This window comes from Blennius ocellaris (assembly GCF_963422515.1).
Source record: "Blennius ocellaris genome assembly, chromosome: 20".
NCBI lineage: Eukaryota > Metazoa > Chordata > Actinopteri > Blenniiformes > Blenniidae > Blennius > Blennius ocellaris.
The window spans coordinates 14,110,628-14,131,197 of record NC_137669.1 but is presented as its reverse complement, the minus strand read 5'-3'; the positions used below and the strand labels follow the sequence as shown (position 1 = coordinate 14,131,197).

Genomic DNA, 20,570 nt, shown 5'->3' with positions numbered 1-20,570 from the left:
AAAAAAGCAACTTCAATATGAGTCGATGACAAAATCAGCATTTTCTCTTGGATAATTAATGTGTTGCGTTTTCATCGAAAGTGCTTCATGTTTGGAAAAGACAAGATAATTATGAGTGCTTGAGTCAAAATTTGCAAGAAGATAAATACATGTGATAGAGGTAAAATATAGGGGTCTATTTTCAGGCTGCATGTCAATATGATAATTCCTATGAGCCCCAGATCTTCATGATCCTCAATCCACTTAAGATGGATAACACCTGATGTCTTACTTTTTTTTATCATCTGACTTATTCAAAACCTAATATTACACGAAAGGCATCACCTCCTCGAATCTGAACTTTTTCAACATCGTGTCAGGATTTTTAATAGTTTTAACGACATATTTACAGGAGAGACAGCTCGTTACAAGTCACGGTGAAACATGAATGTACGGTGCGAATTGGGTATCACGATAGAATAATAGAAACTCGCTCCATCTGTTGGAAGTGGGCAAAATGGGTGCGTATTTATCCCCTCGTCTATCACACCCTGTGCGCCAACGAGTGGGTTTGGGATGCGCTTTTATTGTGAAGGACGCACACGCTCCACTGTCTCTCTCTCTCTCTCCTCTCTGACTTGACGCAGCTCTTAACAGCCCAGCAAGGCACCGGCAGCTCCTCTCTGCTGACTCAGTGCCTTACCAGCAGTCCGCTCACCGCGAAACAGAACCACGAACCGACGCACGCTCCTCCGGTCCACGCGCCCCGGCACCACCGCAACTCCAGACATGGCCAAAACCGCGATCGGTGAGTGACGCACTTTTATATGTTGCTATTTTATTTATGCGAGATTCAAAAGAAAGAAAGAAAAGAAAAGAAAGAAGCGGCTTTGACGGTGATGAGAGTCGGTGGCGACACCCATGGCACAAAAGGATGCTGAGGGATGATGATGGGAGGGAGCGGCCAAACTCCTCCGCAAGTCACTCATTAAAAAGGACACATTTTTAAAAAAAGAAAGAAAAAATAAGTTGAATCAAAGCAGGATTTAATGATTTATTGACTGATATTTGTATTTGATCGCAATCAGAGCTGATGAATGAGGGTTTGATTGAGATCCAGCTCCCACCAATGACGCATTTTTTTATTGCATTATGCGTAAAGATTAAAAAAGAATAATAATCATAATAAACAATTCTTGGATATGATATGAGCACTGGCACAGAAAGGTTGTTTCCCTCCACCCTCGTGCAGCAGCGTGGGGTCGATCCTGGCCGCATGCAGCACCTGACACACGGCCGCGCAGCATAATGCAGCGCAGGCGACCCCACCCAACATCTCCGGCCCCCTCAGCGCCAGCCGGCAGCTCTCCACGGGGAGAGACGCCTCGCCGTGACGGATCTCCTTCTTAAATTTGGGCCATCCTATGGAGCTGGAAAGCCTGCCTGGGCTATTTAGTGGGTTAGAGATGTGGACGTGAATGAAACAGAAGAGAGGAGGAGGAGGAGGAGGTGGATGATGATGATGAGGAGGATGAGGAGGAGGAGGAGAAGAAGAAAAAAGAGCATCCTCATGGAGAATTGCTTTGCAGTCGAGGGAGGAATTTACGACTGGCTATGAAAATGAATGTCCTCTCCAGTCAGACTGCAGCCCTGTGCTATAATGTTCAATAATAGTGGATGCTTCAGTGTGGGGTGGGGGTGGGGGTGGGGGGGGGGCAGTATTTAGTGGGATCGGGTAGAAACGGAGTGAGATCGCACTGCATGGTAGGTTGGAGGCCTTGTGATTGTGCCAGTGTGAATTTACATTCTACACCGTAGCATATTATCATTTATTTCACACCTGACTTTACTTGTGAGCCCCCTCCACCTTCCACCCCCTCCCCCTCCCCCCCCCCCCCCCCCAAAAAAAAAAAATTGCAAACACTCCATGACTTGTGAAAATATTCCAAAAGGCACTTGCGGTCATGCATAAAGTGTCAGTACACACAAAAAAAAGAAAGTGTGATGTATGTGGGGCCAGTTGAAGGAGCGGCGTGTTTGTTTTCTGGTTGACAAAGCACTTGACGGACAGGGAGACACGCAGGGGGGGGGGCAGTGGTGAAGGGTCCCGGTGTCGGTGGGACATGAGGAACTCAACCCTGCCTGTTGTATTTATTCCCCTCACCTCCTCCTCCTCCTCCTCCTCCTCCTCCTCCTCCCTCTGCCCCCCCTCCTTCTCTCCTTTCCTCCATGATTTGAGCTGAGGACAGGCAGGATGGGATGGGCACGGAGCAGACACTCCAGAAGAAAACCCGCCGTCGTGCCAGTCAGCACTCCCCAGGTCGTTGAGTTCATTTCGGCCTGATGTTATTTACAGAGACGCCGCTGCCGTTCCAAGGGAACTCAATTCCACTTCTTTTGCGCTTCCGATATGAAACAGAGAATAATATTCTAGTATCACGTTTCTAATATTGGGGAAATATTTCACATTTATAGATTATATAGAGACAACACAAGAAAGCAGTGGCAGACTATATGTTCAGATCACCCCTTGGTGCATTAAGGCTCCAGAGCACTTCTCCTGATCCTTATCTTGCATACATGTCACTTCCTAGGTGTGGTCATTCAGTGGATCAATTCCTTTGTGCCGAGAACACAAAGCAACGTGGGCAGTGTGGTCGTCCATACCAAGCAAGTGGTCGCCTCCCGATCCTGCTGCGTTCTCCTCACTTCAGTATCGCTGCTGATGGTCGCGGTCCATCTGCATGAAGTGGCCCGGACACATAATTCACCCTGATTTATCACTGAGTCACATCGATCTGCGCAGCGCACTCCCATTACTGGTCCAGATGACTGTTTCTCTTAAGCGCAGGCTGAAAGGGAAGTGTGACATCAATCCAGTGGTGAAGGCATGATGTCATACATCACCTGCTGAATATGTGCATTCGCTTTTAACTTTCTTTTCTACACTCTTACAGTACAGCTTTCTCTCATAGGAGTGTGACATTAATCAATCGGTATTGCCGTGCACTTCCAGTGGCGTCTTCTAAAGACGTTGGGTGAAATTAGGAATTTCCAACAGGCAACACTTTTTGCAGTTTTTTCAGTAATTAAAAAAAAAAAAAAAATTCCCAAGATTCCATTGTATGCCGTTCTTTCTCAGCTATGACGAGTGGCAGCCTTTCGACAGAACGTGTAGCCGTTCTATCTTTTTTCTTCTTCTCCAAACTACAAGATAATTTAGATAAGTGCAGGTTTTTTTTTTTCCCCCCCCATCTCCTTTTGCCAAAAACTTTCCATTGATCCTGTGCGGACACAGGGTGCGGCTCCATCTTGCTCGCAGCCCACCGCCTCTCCATTAAATCTCTTGCAGTGCTCCTGACCATCCGGGTATCATAATATTTAGTGTAATAGGCAATTTTGCTCTTGTGATACGGTCGTAATTTTCGGATTATATCGCTGCGCTGTGTCCAGACTGTAAAGGGCCCGTATGTACCGGCCTGGCCCACGCCGCCGACGGCGCCCAGGAGGGCCGTAGGGTACACGGTCACATTTTGTGGGTTGACTTTAATAGGCGCTTTGTTGGCGCATCACCAACGTACCTCTCGTTTGGTTTTGCACCCCGTGTGCCGTAATCTAAAAGTACATCACAGAGGTGTGGCGATAGAGAGGAAAAGGCCGGATGCGAGCGAGAGGGAGCACGCGTCGGCAACAGATGAGACGGGAGGTTCGGGGACGCAGCAGGCGCTGATGGAGGAAGAGGGACGCTTGCGGGGGAGGATATTGACGATCTGCGACTCTCTGGCTGATGGATTGGAGGAGGAAGTGCGGCGTGATGTCGGGGTGTGTGATTGGGGCTGCGGGAGGAGGATGACTGGCAGTGCGGTGGCGTCGTTCCTCTCTGGCGTTATTCGGTCTAATTTCAAGACTGACTTATGAGTGCGGCGTGCCCTGAAACTCGTTGGAAACCTTTGATCAGATGCCGGCTGCTGGAGGCTCTCTGCTGTAGGATGTCACTTTGGCTCGTTTGTCATTTTTATGCGTCTGGCCCACGGGGGCATGGGTGTGTTATTACTGTGGTTACAGCAGGAAAAGAATGAGAACTACAGGGGCTGCGTTAATGTGTTCGCACCACAGCGCTTCATATCTTTTAGATTATGGATATTGGAGGAATATGTGGCTTTGAGATGGAGAGCTGTTTCAAGACACAATAAATGTTTGTTTTGCCACAATGGGAGAGAAATTAGATTTACTGGGATACAGTCACAGTAAATCTCAGCTCAGGCTTCTTGAATGAATGCAACTCTACCACATTTTTTTGTAAAACTTAGTGGAAAATTCAACATTTTTGGGAGCGTTGACTCTCCCTTGATGCCCCAATAAAGCATTTTTGAAAAAATACTCTCAATATCAGTATATTTCGAAAATGATTTCTTTATTTATTTCGATCCAATTGTTCAGTTTCGACATCAACAAAGTCTGCACACAGAGCCTTTTGTTGATCTCCTCCATTAGCACTTGACCCAGATTACCTGCTCCACTGGATTGTGAACCGTCTGACTCCTCAGCTGTCAAGTGGGATTGTGTGTTTGACAAAATGGCTGCTGGGGGTCTTGACACATACACGGCAAATAATGAGCCCGTGACAGCCCTTACAAATGTGTCCCTCCCTCCCCCGCTCCCCCCCACTCAACGCCGCCTCTCGTCAGCGGCGTTGGCGCGGTCGGCTAATTGCAAATTAAAGCGCAATCCACCTGAGCTGGCTGCTTGCATGAGGCGGTCCTGGGGGGGGGGCAGTGAACGGCGGCGTCGGTCCCGCCGGGGGCTGCTCCCCTATGCTGCTCGCTAATCATCCTGCCTGTTTATATCAGAAGAGTTCTTAGCCCTTATCCATCACTCTGGCATTTCCTCTCCCTGTCTTTAACCACTCCTCTTTTTCATCTCAAAGAAATGATATCGGCTCCCCCCCATCTTCCCCCTCACCACCCCCCCCCCTTCCCCCCACTTTTCATCTCTTCTTTCTTATTGGGTGCCTCAGTTTCGTATTATCACCCCCTGCTGTGCTCTCCTCGCTCTCTTCCACTTCCTCCTCAGGGAAGGGGTTAACAAGGCCATCAGAGAGTAGTGAGAGTTCCATCTGAGAGTTTATCATATTACTGTGGCGTCTGGCAGTCTGCAGGGTAGCGAGAGAGAGAAAGGGAGAGAGAGGGAGAGAGAGAGAGAAGCAGGATTTGGATCAATCATACTCTACACCAAACTCCACTATCCTCCACATTAAGTCTAATTTCTGGCTTTGCTACTGTAGCCTTCCACAAATAATGAGTCAACCTGCCACCTCCCGGTGCTCCCGGTGATGGATTGTGCCAAGCAATGACAGTTGGCATGCTAATATGCACCACCAGGTTGCGTTCCTCTGACAGGGCAGAGCAAATGCAGAATATTTCCCATCCTGCAGTGTTTTTGCAGATATTTCTGTCTCTCCCCCTGCAGGGAATGTTGCTCAAGTTGAGTCTCACATTACAAAGTAGTATCGGTGCCAAAAGTACAGGGGGGGGGGGGGGGGGGGAAACAAGGTGAGACAAAGTTAGTTTTTTTTCCCCTGCCTGACCTTTGCATCACTTTGTCATATTGAGCACGGGGCAGGTTGCCAGTTTAAATGATTTGATGCCAGCTTTCACCAAATGTTATTAACTTTGGAGCCATAAATGAACCAAACGTTGGAAAGTGGCGTTGCTGCGTTATGCCGATAAGCTCAACCAATCGCTCAAGCCAGATCCGACGAGAGCCACACAGATTGTTGTGAAGTCTCATCAGATTTCCAGCAAAGTCTCTGCGTCCTCTCGTACCTGAAAAGCACGATGTTATTCTCTGTTGCTGAACGGGCGTCGGTCTGGCAGTGTTAATAAATAATAGGCTGAAATAAAATGCATAGCTAATGGCGTGTGGAGGATCCCGTGGGGATGGTAGCGTCTCGGCTGCAGGGGGAAATTAGGCCAAGTAAAGACACATCCATCATGTTTTCCCTGCAGCTCGGTGAAAACAAAGGCCACGAAATAGATAGAAACCCCCGGCAGTTTAGCCGCAGCAGACGCCCTTTGATGAGTGTTTTTCTTTTTTTAATAATCTAAAGGACTTGATGAATAATTTTTCTGCTAAAATCTGGATTAATTTTTTTCCCCCCCTCATCAAGGGCCTTCTGCCGAACTGAAAGTGGGTTAATGACGCTTCATCTTTTTGTATGTTACTGGGTTAATATTTCGCTTTTACGCATGTTTGTCGGCATCTGTAAGTCTGTGTCAGACCAAAGTGACTCACATGTCGTGTTTTCCCTTTTCCTTCCCACAGCTTACAAAGAGAAGATGAAGGAGATTTCAGTTCTCTCCCTCATCTGCTCATGTCTGTACCCGGAAACACGCAAGAACATCATGGGCGACTTTGAAGGTGGGTATTAATGAGGAAGGACTTCCTTCTTTGTCGCACACAGAGAGGAGTGCATTATTAAACTGAGGATTTGTTTTTTTCTTTTTCTTACACATGCACGCAGACTTGGACATCAAGCCCATTAACAAGCGCGCCTCAGGCCAGGCCTTTGAGGTGATCCTGAAGGCGGCCTCGCCCGTGTCTGACGTGGCCCACTGTGTTACCAGCCCCCCAAAGAGGGACATCTCCCTGGAGGACATCCAGAAGAAACTGGAGGCAGCTGAGGACCGAAGGAAGGTAAAGACACTTAAAAAATTCATATATATATATATGAAAAGCTTCTGATGCTAGATTTAAAAGCTTAAAAAAAAATAAAAAATAAAAAAAATAATATATATATATATATGTATATATATATATGTATATATATATATATTAAGGGAGGAATTCCCCGAAGTGTCATTCTGTTTTAATTACTTGAATGTCAAAAACTCAACTTTGCATCATATTGACCACTGCAGCTGCAAAACTTTTTTTTTTTTTTCTCAAGTGATGAGCTGCTTTTTATTTGCAATAACGATCTGAGAAAATGACTCTTAGCAAACTGGCCAGTAATTTGTGGTATACTGCAGAACATTCAGCATTTTTGGAGAAACTCATCAAAAAATGTGAACACTGGTGAATCTCTTAATGTAAAGGAGGAGCGTATTTCATTGCATTTTGTTACACTTGCAGAGGACACAAGTCTCTTTCCACAAATATCTTTTTTTTTTTATTAAAAAAAAGAAAATTTTAAATACATTACAGTCATTCCAATGTGCTTTTATAGAGAAAATAGAAAAGCCCAACACATCCACATGAGCAAGCAGGTTTACAGCTGCAAAACTGACCAAAAAAAAAAAGTAATCTGACTCATTCCTGCATCCCACTGATTCAAACGTCCCTCCTGTCAGCCGGACAAGTCCAGCAACCGTCCAACAAATCAATGAACCAAATCAATACGCTCCTCCATAGACGCTTTGACACCACGTGTCCCATCCAGACACAACGTCTCATGTATGAATTCAGACAACAAAGCCGGCTCTTCACTTCCCTCCCCTTCCTCTTCCTCTCCTCTTCCTCCTGCTCCAGTCCCAGGAGGCGCTGGTCCTCCGATCCCTGGCCGAGAAGCGGGAGCACGAGCGGGATGTGCTGCTGAAGGCGATGGAGGAGAACAGCAACTTCAGCCGCATGGCGGAGGAGAAGCTCCAGCTGAAGATGGAGCAGAACGAAGAGAACCGGATGGCTTACCTGTCTGCTCTGATGGAGCGCCTGCAGGAGAAGGTGAAAGCAGAGCTCGTCCACACAAAGCAGTCAGGGGAAGTGTATGAACGATCAGATTTTCCAAATTTCTGAACTGATTTTTAGATTCAGACAAGTGCAAAGCTAAAGTCAAGTATTTGCAAAAATGGCCCCCCAAAAAAATATTTAATGATTTTGAAATTATATTCAACTATCAGGTGTATGAATTATTCTATTTAAATATCAACATTCAGGCTAAATCTAGCAGTTTTTACTGCAGTAGACAGTGACACACTGCAGTAAGTGAGCAGTTTTGCCTCGATATCCGAGAAGGAATTTAGTTCATCTTCACTCAGGAAACAGTGATATTTTTGTTTGTGATGAAGTGAAATATTTAAATCCTGATGATACCATGTAAAATTCCAATTTTTGTTGAGTTTTTACAAGTGACAACAGTCTGTGCAAAAGCGTAAACACAGAAACATTAAAACATACTTGAGGACAGATTACCAGGTCGTCACGTGGAACAATAAGATTAATTCATACTAACTGGTAGTTTAAAGTGACTGTTGAACCTCAAATATGTTTAAAGCTGGATATGGAAAGGGAAAAAGTAACTGCGCTTGACCTCGGGAGGACAGCACTGTTTGATGGAAAAACTGCACATTTATATTTCATTAATTATATATTTATCAAAGCTTCAGTTTGTTTAAATACTTGTCACCAAAATACCAAGTCGTTCAGTCATTAGATTTTATCACAGTGGGTGACCAGCAAGCTTCTCTAACTTCCAGGACCTAAATAAATAGTTATTGCACAAATTCACTCAGAAAAACAACTGATAAACCCCTTTTTTTGCATTTTCTTGAAATTAGTATTAAATCATCAAGTTCTTAGAAAAGCAACTCTCCTGTGAGAAAAGAGCCAAACAAATCAGAAAAAAAAGTAATAGATGTAGTTTAAAATATGATCTTTTCGATTATCTAACAGGGTCTAATTTAGAAACAGTGAAATAAGAATAACACGTTTTAATTAAATGCTGACTCTAAAAGGAGCTGGTGTGAGTTGACTGCAAAGATGACAATCATTGGCCTTTTTCCTCAAACGTCAGTGTTTTTATTTATTCAGTAACAACTTTAGGAAAAGGAGCTAATTTATGATGTGCGACTGTCTTTAAATCAGCAGGGTGTAATAATGGCCCAGTGAATCTGTTCGACAATATACTGTGGGACTCACAAGGAGAGTAACTGAGAAGATAAGTGTGAAAAAATATTGAAACAAGTGGATGAAAAAGAAAAAGAGCTGCTTGACTTTGTTATTTGGCCCATTTTCACAAGACGAAGTGACAATTTAGTCACGTGAGCCTTGAACGTGGAAGACTACATTAATTCTAAAGGTTAAAAAAGGGTGTGTATGGAGTCGTCGTGAACAGAAAAGGAGTCCCTCCACCACATATTTCAATCATCTCGACGTGTTTTTCTAAACATTACCCCAAAGACATCCCCTTTACCTCCCTGACTGCCGTCAGATAATCTGACGAGGGATCAGGAACCTCCGAACACGCCTGTCCAAGTGGCGACAGATGTTGTGGGTTCTTTAAATCTGGAGATGTGATGTTCTTCACCTCGGTCTGATGGGGGTCGTCTTTCTGTTTCCGGGGGCCTCCGGCGGCCATGAAAACCCCCCCCAAAAAACCGCCCTCAATGTGTGTGTTTGTGTTTCCGTCCAGGAGAAGCACGCTCAGGACGTGCGCCGGAACAAGGAGTTGAAAGAAGAAGTGACAGCGTGAGAAGCCTCTGACAAGCTCCACCCCCCCATCCCATCCCCCCTCCTCACCCGCTACCACTCTCCCTACCCTAATACCCCCCCACCCCCCACCCCCCCACCCCCATCCCCCCTCCCCTACTACTACAATCCCCCATATCACAGTGAAACTACCACAGCGCCCTCAAACGGGGTACGGGGTGGGAAAAATGTGCAAAAATGAGTGAAACAAACAAACAAACAAACAAACAAACAAACAAACAAGAGAAACATCAATGTCTTTCAGCCCACTTTTCCCAAAAGCGAATGTTTTTGCTCTGTTTGAAAAGAAAAAAGTAAAAAAAATCGAATTGACAAGTGACAGTGGTTTTTTTGTAAATACTTCTTTTTTTGTTATATACAGTACGATACGAGCAGCAGAAGTATTGATTGCAGTGTGCCATTTTTTTCTTTTTTTATATATATATAAGTTTCCTCTCCTTGCATATATATGGATGTAATATTCTGTTCATTTTCATGATTTTAGTTTTATTTTTCCTTCGTTCATATCGGCCTGATGATGTTTCATATCTTAGGTTTCTCTTGTGTGGTAACAGGCGTAGGTGTTTGTTGTGAGTTTGCCAGCTAGCTGGTGTGTTGCAGCGGCTGCGTGCGTCCTCACAGGGCCGGCACCCCCCCCCCCCCTCCCTTACTGGGCACCTTCTCACTTGACCCAGCAGATCTGGAAGCACAATTGGATCAGAGTGATTTTCCATCGGTTTCATGCCAACGCTCCAATTAGTGGAAGGACCCGTGCGGGGCGGTTGGCGGAGGGTAAAGAAAGAGGGGACGGGGGGTGCTTCTCCTGTGGGGGGGGGGGGCCCGCAGGCCGTCCTGGCACATCCACTCCTGTGAGGTAGGTAGTGACTGTACCACAGGGGAACACTATAGCATTTATTGAGCTCATCCGCATCCTCCTCCCATCTTCTTCGTCTCTCCACGTACATATTTACTGTAGAAAGCACTCACTCACACGCTCTCCACACGGGCAGCCACATCCCCGTCCATCAGGCGTCGGGGCAAAGCCTCCCACATGCCTCGGAAACCAACTCCCGGTCACACTTTAGATCACGTGTTACTGTAGTATACCACACGGCTAAGGCTAAGGTGCAACCTGCAAACGCTGACGTGCAACATGAAAAAGAAAAAAAGAATAAAAACCTTTTACTCGCTACTGTGAATCTTGGGAGAAGAATAGGAATAAACGTCCCAGCTTTCTCCACTCCATAAAGGCTAGAGTAGTGCTCAACATTGTCTCCTGGAATCATTGCACTTCACTCCAAGACACTGTAAAAGCCACTGTAAGGTCGGCACGGGAAACATTTTTAAGCCATAACAGGCATCACTGCAACGATGGTTCATGGACACAGTATTGCCATCTGTAAAGGTGTATATGAGTGTATTAAAGTCTCCGAATAGTTTGTAACCCGGGGTTGTTGAAGCCTGTTGGTCACGCACGCACAGTTGGCCCATAGATGTGTGTGAGTGTGTGTATGTGCGAGTGTGTGTGTGTGTGTGTGTGTGTGTGTCAGAAAGGGCGGGTAGAGGACCCAATGTTTGTGCCATGCGCTATTGATCCGGTTAAATATAAACCAACACTAAACACAGTGTGCAACAACTGTCAGAAGTTCAACACGGATGGTGAATAGCCTACCTGCCTCTCTCTCTTTCTCTTTCTCTCTCTCTCTCTCTCTCTCTCTCTCTCTCTCTCTCTCTCTCTCTCTCTGTCCATTTGTGTGTTTCCCCCTCTCCACATATATCTTTGTGAGCAAGCAGTGGTTAATAAAGATTTGGGGTTCAGTGAATGAAACAGACTTCGAGAGTGACTTCTTTTGCAGAGCGACACCAGTCAAGTTGGAAAAGTAACAATATCAGGAGTCTAATTTCTTTGTTTTGTTTTGGGTTTTTTTTAACAAATTTTCAGATCTACAAAATGTGCTGTTCTTTTTTTCCACACAAAACTGCTCAGCCTTCGCTTCCAGGTGACAAAGTATTACTGGGTCTACAAGAAACCAATTTTACATTAAAAAAAACAGTACGAAAGTCAGTCACAAAAATAGATTTGTTTATCCTTGATAACAAAACATATAAACAGTTTCTTCACTTTTTCTTTACACAATGCGCTATGTTTTAAACTATCAGTGAACGTGCTTCAACACATTGAGTACATTCAACATTTGTAGTGAATAAAGTGCAAAAACTCTTATTTACATCTGTAACATTTAAAATAATTGCACAATGTTCATGTTGCAAATTTACAGTTGGGAAGCAAGTGGAACGTTGTTTAAAAAATCAATAATAAATCAATAATCAATAATAAATCTATGAATACATTTTCTACAGATAGTCTTCAATAAAAGAGAGGATTTCTTGATTTCTCTCTCTGGTAGTGAGTGAGCAGCCCTGACGAGGCAGGCTCTATCAAATTTATCAATGACTGAAAATCTAAGAGTTTAAAGAAAGCAGTTTCTTTCAAAGAATTAAGAAAAAAATGCCTTGAAAGCTGAATTGATGTGCTATTTGAAAATATACCTGATATACCTTTGGTTTTCCCTAAGCTCAGCTTCACATCTCAGGTGACCTGAAATACTGTGAATTAAAGTACAAACTACGTCACAGGACAAGAAAAACCAAAACCAATCAAATCAGATCTGAACTCTTGCCACTGTTTTCTTTATGTTTTCTATCTATATTTTAAATTCAGCTGTAGGCATTTTTCTTTTAGAGACATTTTCTTGTTTTGTCATCAAAATACATGGGGATTTATTTTCACACAAAATATGTAGCGCAACAGGACAGATAAGTAATCAAAGCAATTAATAGTTCATAAAAATATCTATTAAATAACCATGGCGGACACATTCATGATGATTATTATATTCACAATCTTTGAAAATCTTTTTCTTTTCCTGACGATCACCAAGCAAAACCGCTGACGGACACCAGGGGGAGACAAACGACAACTCACTGGAAATCTTCCTGACCTTGAGATTGAAGTTAAAAGTGAAGATCACGTCACTACCTGGACCCTGAACAGCAAGAGAGAATTACCGTGAGGGAATTGAGGAGAGGGAGAGAGAGAGAGAGAGAGAGAGAGAAGCTTTGTTGAAGCAGAAGAAGAAGAAGAAGAGGAAGAAGAAGAGGGGGCGTCTGGTGCGTCACAGCAGAGGACAGAAGGTGCAGCTGGTGGAGGCTGATGGCAAAAAGACAAAACTCGTTACTGCACACTTCCTCTCCCACAGTTTCTCCGTCCCCCTCTCCTCTTTTCATCCCCAGCCCCGGTCCTTCTCCATCCCTCCTTCTTCCTCTCCTTCTTCACCCTCTTCCAAACCTTCCCTCCTCTCCCTTCTCTCGTTCCCACGGAGCGCATGGGGCCAGGCGGGCTGCTATTGTCCAGGATATCCCCTCCTTGTTAATGGCTTCCTGTGCACACAAGAGGGCTGCTGAGCGCGACAAGCAGCCTCATCTGATACCGCCGTGCACGCGCACGCACCCATACACCAAACAACCGCAGGCAACAACAACAACAACAACAACAACAACAACAACATGCAAACACACATACAGTGACACATTCACACGCTCAAACACACTGAAACAAACAGGCCAGTGATTTATTAGAACTCTTTTTGTTTGTTTATTGCAGGGAAGTTGTCATTACCACCAGCAGCAACTTTTGAAAAGCTGAGATTTGTCAGTGCTTGTTTTTGTGCTTTGTACAACCTGAAAATATACAGACTCGTAGTGGGGTTTTTTTTTTTGCGAGAAGACACAGTTGGAAATGACGCAATTGTATCCCCGGGACTGAGCCCCTGTGGTACCCGGTGTTCCTGTGGCTGGGTGTGATGAGAGAACATTATAGTTAGAAGAACGCCTTCAGAGAAAATGTGATAAAAGAAAAAAAATCAAACAAAAAAACCTCCAACATAACATCATTTACATGAGGAAAAAAAAAAGCGGGTAAAACACATGAGAGCATTGATGGATGACGTCTAAATTTACTTTAGAGAGAGAGAGGAAAACACACGTTTTGGAAACAGACTTAAACCATATGGGCATTTGAAGCAGTTGATAAATTGTGGTGAGTTTTATTCAAACCAAGCTGGTCGCTAACTTCTGTTCCTACTATTTCATCAACAAAACACCTGGTTTCAGTTATTCCACCCCATAAAATGCTGTTAAAAAAAAAAACAGGGTGTCTCTCACCCCCCCCCACCACCAATCACCCTCCATGTAAGCAGGGCACCAGCATTTCGTGCTACAACTCAGAAAAACAAAGGGAGGGGGCACTTTCACCCAGGAACTTGACAGGCGGCGACTGCTTGACCATCTGGAAAAGCGATTCCTGATTGGCCGACTTCAGTGAGTGTAAACTTCTAAAAAAGGGGGGGGGGGGGGGGGGTAGGGGGGGGCAGGAACAAAGATCAGTCAACACAATAATTCACTGTGGTTGCTTCTTAGTCTTGGTCTCCCCCTCGGCACTTTTTTTTTGTTTTAATATACAAAAAAATATAAACATCATCAAGACCACAAAATTGTCTCTAGATAAATCCTTGATGTCGACATCGTTAAAAAACAAAAAAGCACTTTCTTAGTGGGGGGGGGGGGTAAAAAAAAACCAAGACTTGTCCTTGAGTCCAGCTCAGCTGGGAAATGAGTTGAGTCTATAAGCAGACGGCGTTGAGTTTGCCGGTGTCAGTCAGAAAGCTCCTATCTCCATCCCCCAGGGTCTGTAGGGTTTCCCCACGCTGGACGTCTGGGTGGGGGGGCTGAGGGCGGTGGCGGGGGAGATGATGGGGAAGGTGCTGAAGGCGAAGGGGAACGCGGAGAGGGAGGAGAGCAGGGGAGGGGAGATCTTGGACGTGGACGAGGGGATGAGGGCGGGGTGCAGGACGGCGGCGGGGCCGGGGCCGCCGGCGGAGGGGACCCGGGTCGGGTCCGAGTGGGGGGTGGCGCCGCCGCTGCGCCTGCCGGGGCCGTGAGTCTCTGCCGCCAACGAGGACGACGAAGACGACGAAGAGGAGGCGGCGGAGGAGGAGGAGGAAGAGGAGGCGGCGGCGGAGGAGGAAGGGGGTGAAGTGGACGAGAGGGGAGTCTGGGGGCTGCTGGTGGTGCTGCGGGGCAGGGGCGCCAGCGGCGCGCCCTGCTGGTGCTGGAGGAGGAGGGGGTGCGTCAAGTGGGCCGGGGGGGATCCGAAGGCCGAGCCCCAGGCCAGGTGGCTGAGGCCGGAGTGGGCCTCTCGCTGGGTGGCATAGTTGTTCAGATGGGAGACCAGGCGGATCCGCAGGGGGTCGGTGCTGTCCAGACCCTCGATGATGCTCAGGTAGCGGGCCGTCTCCGCCAGGCACTCCCTGAAACCCAAACCTCGGTAGTCCATCGCCAGGGCGTGAGCGTCAAAGTACCCTGAGGGGAAGGGACAACAAAATATTAGACTTTCAAAGCACCTCTGGGAGGAACATTTCTTGTTTTTTTAGTTTTTTAGTTTTTTTAATATATCTGTTTTAATCATACATGAAAACATTAAATAAAAAACAGACAAACCTTTGCCTCCAGCAGCATGAAGCATCTTCAGATGATCCACTGTCATTTGTAAAATCTCTGCTTTCTCCAGTTTGGCTGAACCCTTCATTGTGATGGGAAAACAAAGAAGAGCCGATCAATACAAACCAGCCAGGAGAGCTTTAAATGATCATAATGGTTGTTGAGAGAAGTTTTTTTTTTTTTTTTTTTTTTTTTTTACCTGCTTCTCATAGGCGCTGGGGACGAGCCTGCGGAGTTCACTGAGGCTGTTGTTAATTCTGTCCCGGCGCCGTTTCTCAATGATCTGAGGAAAAAGATATCAAGTTATTAGGGAAACTGTTTAAAAAAAAAAAAAAAGACGACGCAAACAGGAGCCTCCATGAATAGTAACTTACTCCTCGACGTCTTTTCCTCGCCTGCACCTGAGTTGATGTCGTTGGAGACATGGAGCCGAGAGGAGAGCTCATGTTCCTTCAAAGAGATCCAACAGAGGGAGGGTGAGCCAGTAGCCGCGAGATAAATGATGAATAAAAAAAAACAAACTTTGGAAATCTGCCTAAATCGTGTGGAAATACACTTTACTGGCGTCACTCACCCATTCTCGTCCGCGCTCTCTTTCTCCACCTCGATGTTCTCGTCCAGCTCGCTGTCCGACGAGCTAAAGTCGTGGTTTCTCTTCATGGTGTCTCCTGGTGTCCAACAGTAGCCGCTCGGTCGTGCGTCCGTCCAGGTTTCGCCCGCAGCGCCTCCGTTTGAAGCGCGCAGCTTTCCCACGGTGTCATTTCAACCCTGGAACCGGCCGGAGGGGGCGGGGCCTGGGCCGCGAGCAGCCAATCACAGAGCGCCGTTTGGCTTGACTGACAGCGCAGTTGGCCCAAACGCATTTCGGTGCGCTTTGACCAACCTGAGAGGGAGGAAACACGACAGACGTCCCACTCTGTCACTGTTTAGGGCTAAGGAAATGTTCAATGAAGTGAAAAATAAAAATAATAATAATAATGATTTTTTTTTTGGAGCAATATATATTTGTCATAAGCCGCTCAGACACAGTTGTTAAATGTCAAACAAACTTTAGCTTCAATAAGCAGGGATTATATATTTTATTCCAACCTTTGACTAAGAAAAAAAAAAACATTCTCTAAGAAGACTGGATCCAAACACCTAGAAAGTGTAAAGGTTTCCTTTGTTGTTATTTTTTTCTTTTAAAGACATTAAAAATGTGCATCTGGTTTGTTGATGATTTCATTGAGTTGTCAATAAGGAGATTATGTAGCACACATACACAAAAAGAACATGCAAACTGCACAGAAATGAATCAAACCTATGATATGAAGGTTCTAATCACAACCTTGCATCAACATCATTCACTTACCTCACATGTTTTATAATGATGGAATATGTATGAATTTTGTTATAAGAATGGTTAATAATACAAGAATGTATGATGGAATAGAATAGAATAGAAATTGTTTGAGCAACATTTCAAACACGCCCACCTCCCCAAAGGCAAAAACATTAACTAATAAACATTACATATATTATTATATATATTTAAAAAAAATATATAACTTAGATATTATACACAATCACACATCACGCATCATGTCAATCGCACATGAAAGCTAAGCCCAGTTATTATTATCTCTGAAGATAATAATAACTTTAATAAGTAGAATTTCCTCCAACTCATTTTCCGACATGTAGTCCTTATGTGTTGTTTTGTATGGTGTTTTGTTTGATAACTCATTTGCTCTTACAGGTTTCATTCACAAAACTTAGTAATATCAACTGATGTTTGTAAGAGAAGAGGATGAGGGAACACTAATCTAAGAATCCCGACTTTTTTTTCTCAGCGATTGGCCTTCAGTGGCGATAAAACTTTGAAGAAAAAGGTCAAAGTTCTGTGACTGAAGGCAGAAAGAGGGAAAAGTCTGAACTTTTTTAAAAGATTGTATTTTCTTCTTTCATAGTTTTTTATGTTAATTCCTCCTTTTTATTTCCTCTTTCTCCCCCCATCACTGTGCATATTGTTCTTTCACTGCAAAGTTCGAGCTTTTGTTTTTGTTCTTTTAAAATGACACTTGACGTTGGGAGTGATTGATCCTCCACCATAGAGGATCTTTGGACAAACTTTGACAGCGGTCCAATGGTCTTTCGGTCCGTGACTGCTCCCCCCCGCCCCCCCCCCCACACCCCCAACCCCACCCCCCACCCCCTCTCGTGTGTGTCCCGGTGGTGATGAGGAGTGGCTGGCCGGCTGTCAGCACGCGCTGGCCGTGGGAAAGTTCCCTAACCGGCGCTGATAACCAATCAGAGGCCGGCGGCCGTCTCCGGCGCTGGAATGAATGGAGCAATTGGTCGGGGCGACGGGCGGTCTGCGAGCGAGCGTGTGAACCTGTAATCCAATACTAACTCAGCCCGGGGAGCAGCGACGGAGGCAGGGACGGAGGCAGAGGACGGAGGCAGGGGACGGAGGCAGAGGAAGCCACCGAGTCTAATCTCACCCCGCAGAGAGACCTCGTGCACCTCAAAGATTCTTCCAACAGGACATGACACTCCATAACGCAACCAAAGCAGTCCCCCTTTATCATCTTATCATCATCATCATCATCATCATCATGGCCACACTCCCAAGTCCCGTCCTCAGACTGTTTGTATACATGGAGGACTCATGTTACCACAACAGTCTCCTGCTGGGTTTGATCCCTGGTTTCACATTCAAATACCTTTTAATAGGATCAACTAATAACAACTCTATTTTTTGTTTTTGGTCAACATCATAAAACATTGTGTTGTTACGGTATTAGACACAAGCGCATGTCCAGCCTGGACAAGATCAATAACTTGCGAAAAGGAAAGTGGACTTTATTTTGTCCTTCAACTGTATATTAGGCTCAAAATCATGATTATGCTCCACAGAATATATTTGGTGTTTATTTAAAACAATGTTGAATATTGTGGAACCAAGTGGAATATGTACAATTATATGCAGCTTCAAGTTCCATCAGCAGGGTTAGTACAACTTACATATTGGTGCATAATAATAAAATATTGCACCACTCATACTAAATGTCACCCCGTAAAATGTGCGTCTACGTAAAACAACAGCACAAGTATTAGTACAAACTCCAACATTAAAAACACTCAATAGAATATTGATATTCTATAATCTTAGAATATTCTTAGGAATTCTCAATTTGAACTAGTAGGATATTTTGTGTGGTTTGATTTTTAAAAAAAAACCAAAACTCGACAACCTCAATATTTCTTTGACTGAAATGATGAAGTTTAACAAGCACATTTTTTCTCTCTTTCTATTAGCACTGAAAACTCACCAACTAGTGGAACAACATTAGTCTAACTTTGTTTATATCACACATTTAAGGTAATCTTAAAACATTGTGAAACTTCACAAAACCCCCCAAAAAGTGTTGACATCGTCCATACTGAAACTTACTGAGATTTCACCCAAAGTAGCAGAAAAGATGAACTCAAAATGTCACTAAAGACCATTTTTTATAGACTATGCCTCATGTGAAATATCTGCAGCAGGCGGCAACAAGAAATACGCCTGTATGGAGGAAACATAAAACCTGAAGCCATTAGACACCAGCGCAGTGGAGTAATGCATCAGTCCAGCGCACTTCTGTTTAGGGGAGACAGATTTTTCCTCTGAGACGCTTTTAATCTTATGCTAATGAAGATAAATAGAAAACACTATTAAATTTACTGACCTTCACACACACACACACACACACATACACACACACACACACACACGCACGTACGCACGCAGAGTTATATGGCGATCCTTATCAGTGGGGGCTGAAAGCAAGCGAAGGCGTGATAGTCATCACAGAGCGAGGAGCCTGCCTTGTTTGGTTTATATGAATGAGAGGAAGCACTTAGGGCTGTTTTCATCTTATTGTTGTTGCACAAGGCTACGCTCAGAGCGGGACAGACACAGATGCACTCCAGCGTTCATGGAGGTGATCGCTTATGGCCGAGCGTCATGTTTGTGTGTGTGTGTGTGTGTGTGTTTATGTGTGTGTGTGGGGAGTTGCTTTCACACACATGAGTTCATGCAACCTGAGGCCTTTGTCACAATAAACACAGGTGTGCGTCCACATTAGTTTCTGACTGTGTGTGTGTGTGTGTGTGCGTGTGTGCGTGTGTGTGTGTGTAACCCTCGGGGTGGGGGCGGGAGGAGGATGAGGTGGGTGGGGGTGAGCCCTCTTGTTGTATTTCAAGTTCACCCAGAGTTCCCACGCTGTTATTTTCTGCCCGGCTGTCTTTGTTCTACCGGTCTCATCACATGTTGTGATTAGTAGGGCCTTTCAGGGGCCGCCCTTTGAAGGTGAGGGCCCGCGACACCACATCATCAAATCCCCACCCTCCGCCTCCTCCACCACCCCTTCCTCCTCGTCGTCTCCCCCCTGTGAATCAGGCCACCAAATCGAATCAAACTCGGGGCCAAAGCTCGGTTACAGTTCACCTCCACTGGTCCCGCTGTCTCTTATTAATATCTCCTTTCTCTTTCATGTCCAATTTCCTGTTTTCACATATTTTCCTCTGACTCCGGGCCTTCAATCATTGCCTCACTCTGTTTTTCCTGTCCGCAGAGCTCTACTGTTGCAGTAAGATTTAATTTTCGCTCCCTGCCGCCGTTAAGTCCCAGACACCAAATATTGATTCACATGGTTTTGGGGTTCAGCTGAAATGGAAGAACATTAATTTTGAGTTGGACTGGAAGTTTCCTCCTGAATCCTAAATATATACGTGTCAAGATCATTTTTAGCAGTACAAGTGCTTTACTAATAAATTGATCTAGGTGCTGTACATGGTCCACCGGTTTTTTTTTTGTTTTTGTTTTTTGCTTTAAGTGTAATCACTGGGTCTCAATATAATCACTCAGCGGTCCACATGTCATCAGGTGTTTAGCATCGATTTGTTTCGGTGGGACTTCCTGCAGAGGGTTTACATGGCTCGACGCGGCTTCAGGGAAACGCGTAAATCAAGCTGGACCGCAATGTTGACAGACTGACGTTGATAAACGATGTTGATGTCGCATTCAGGAACTCCCAGTTACTCCTTAGCAAAACAAAGTCGCGCTAAACATTAACTGCTAATGCTAAATAGTTCCCGATGTTCCCTGTGACTTGCAGATGGCGCAGTGTCGTCCAACAATCGTCCTCTGGGCAACTTCAATGCAAGATGCTGACACACATTGAGGAGAAGCTCAGGGTTCAATGTTTTGGCCCAAGAACATTTCAGCTTATGGTCAAGGGTGAGACGGGACTCGAACTGCCAACCATAGGATAGTAGAAGATGAGTCAAACTGTCCACAATAGTGAAAGATGAAGATAAACTGCAATTTCCAGCACAGTAAATCATCTCTTTCTTTGGTTTTGCGGAAAAAAAAAAAAAAAGTTTTGCTCTGTCATAATACTGCCAGAACTCAAACTATCATTTCAACCTGCCGACCTCGTCTTTGTCTTTTGTTCAGATGATTCAGATCCTGTGTGACTCAAGCGATGACGGACTTCACAGCACAGCGTTGATCTTTTTATGTTGCCCCTTTCATTTAC

The 20,570-nt window shown here is 44.9% G+C and overlaps 2 protein-coding genes across 2 annotated transcripts; one reads left to right on the top strand and one right to left on the bottom strand.

The window, feature by feature from the left end:
• Positions 1–768: 768 nt before the first annotated feature.
• On the top strand, positions 769–9,511 carry stmn2b (stathmin 2b; the record flags this gene model as incomplete). The annotated part of the gene is made up of 5 exons (XM_080515689.1): positions 769–787; positions 6,304–6,399; positions 6,503–6,675; positions 7,510–7,701; positions 9,389–9,511. 5 exons carry the CDS (start codon positions 769–771, stop codon positions 9,446–9,448), a joined length of 540 nt encoding a protein of 179 aa, XP_080371815.1. The 3' UTR covers positions 9,449–9,511.
• Positions 9,512–13,085: 3,574 nt separating this feature from the next.
• hey1 (hes-related family bHLH transcription factor with YRPW motif 1) lies at positions 13,086–15,721 on the bottom strand. Its single transcript, XM_080516250.1, has 5 exons — positions 15,578–15,721; positions 15,378–15,453; positions 15,203–15,286; positions 15,004–15,085; positions 13,086–14,865 (listed from the first exon to the last, which is right to left on the bottom strand). The coding sequence occupies exons 1-5, from the start codon at positions 15,661–15,663 to the stop codon at positions 14,162–14,164; spliced, it is 1,032 nt and encodes a 343-aa protein (XP_080372376.1). The 5' UTR covers positions 15,664–15,721; the 3' UTR covers positions 13,086–14,161.
• Positions 15,722–20,570: the final 4,849 nt, after the last annotated feature.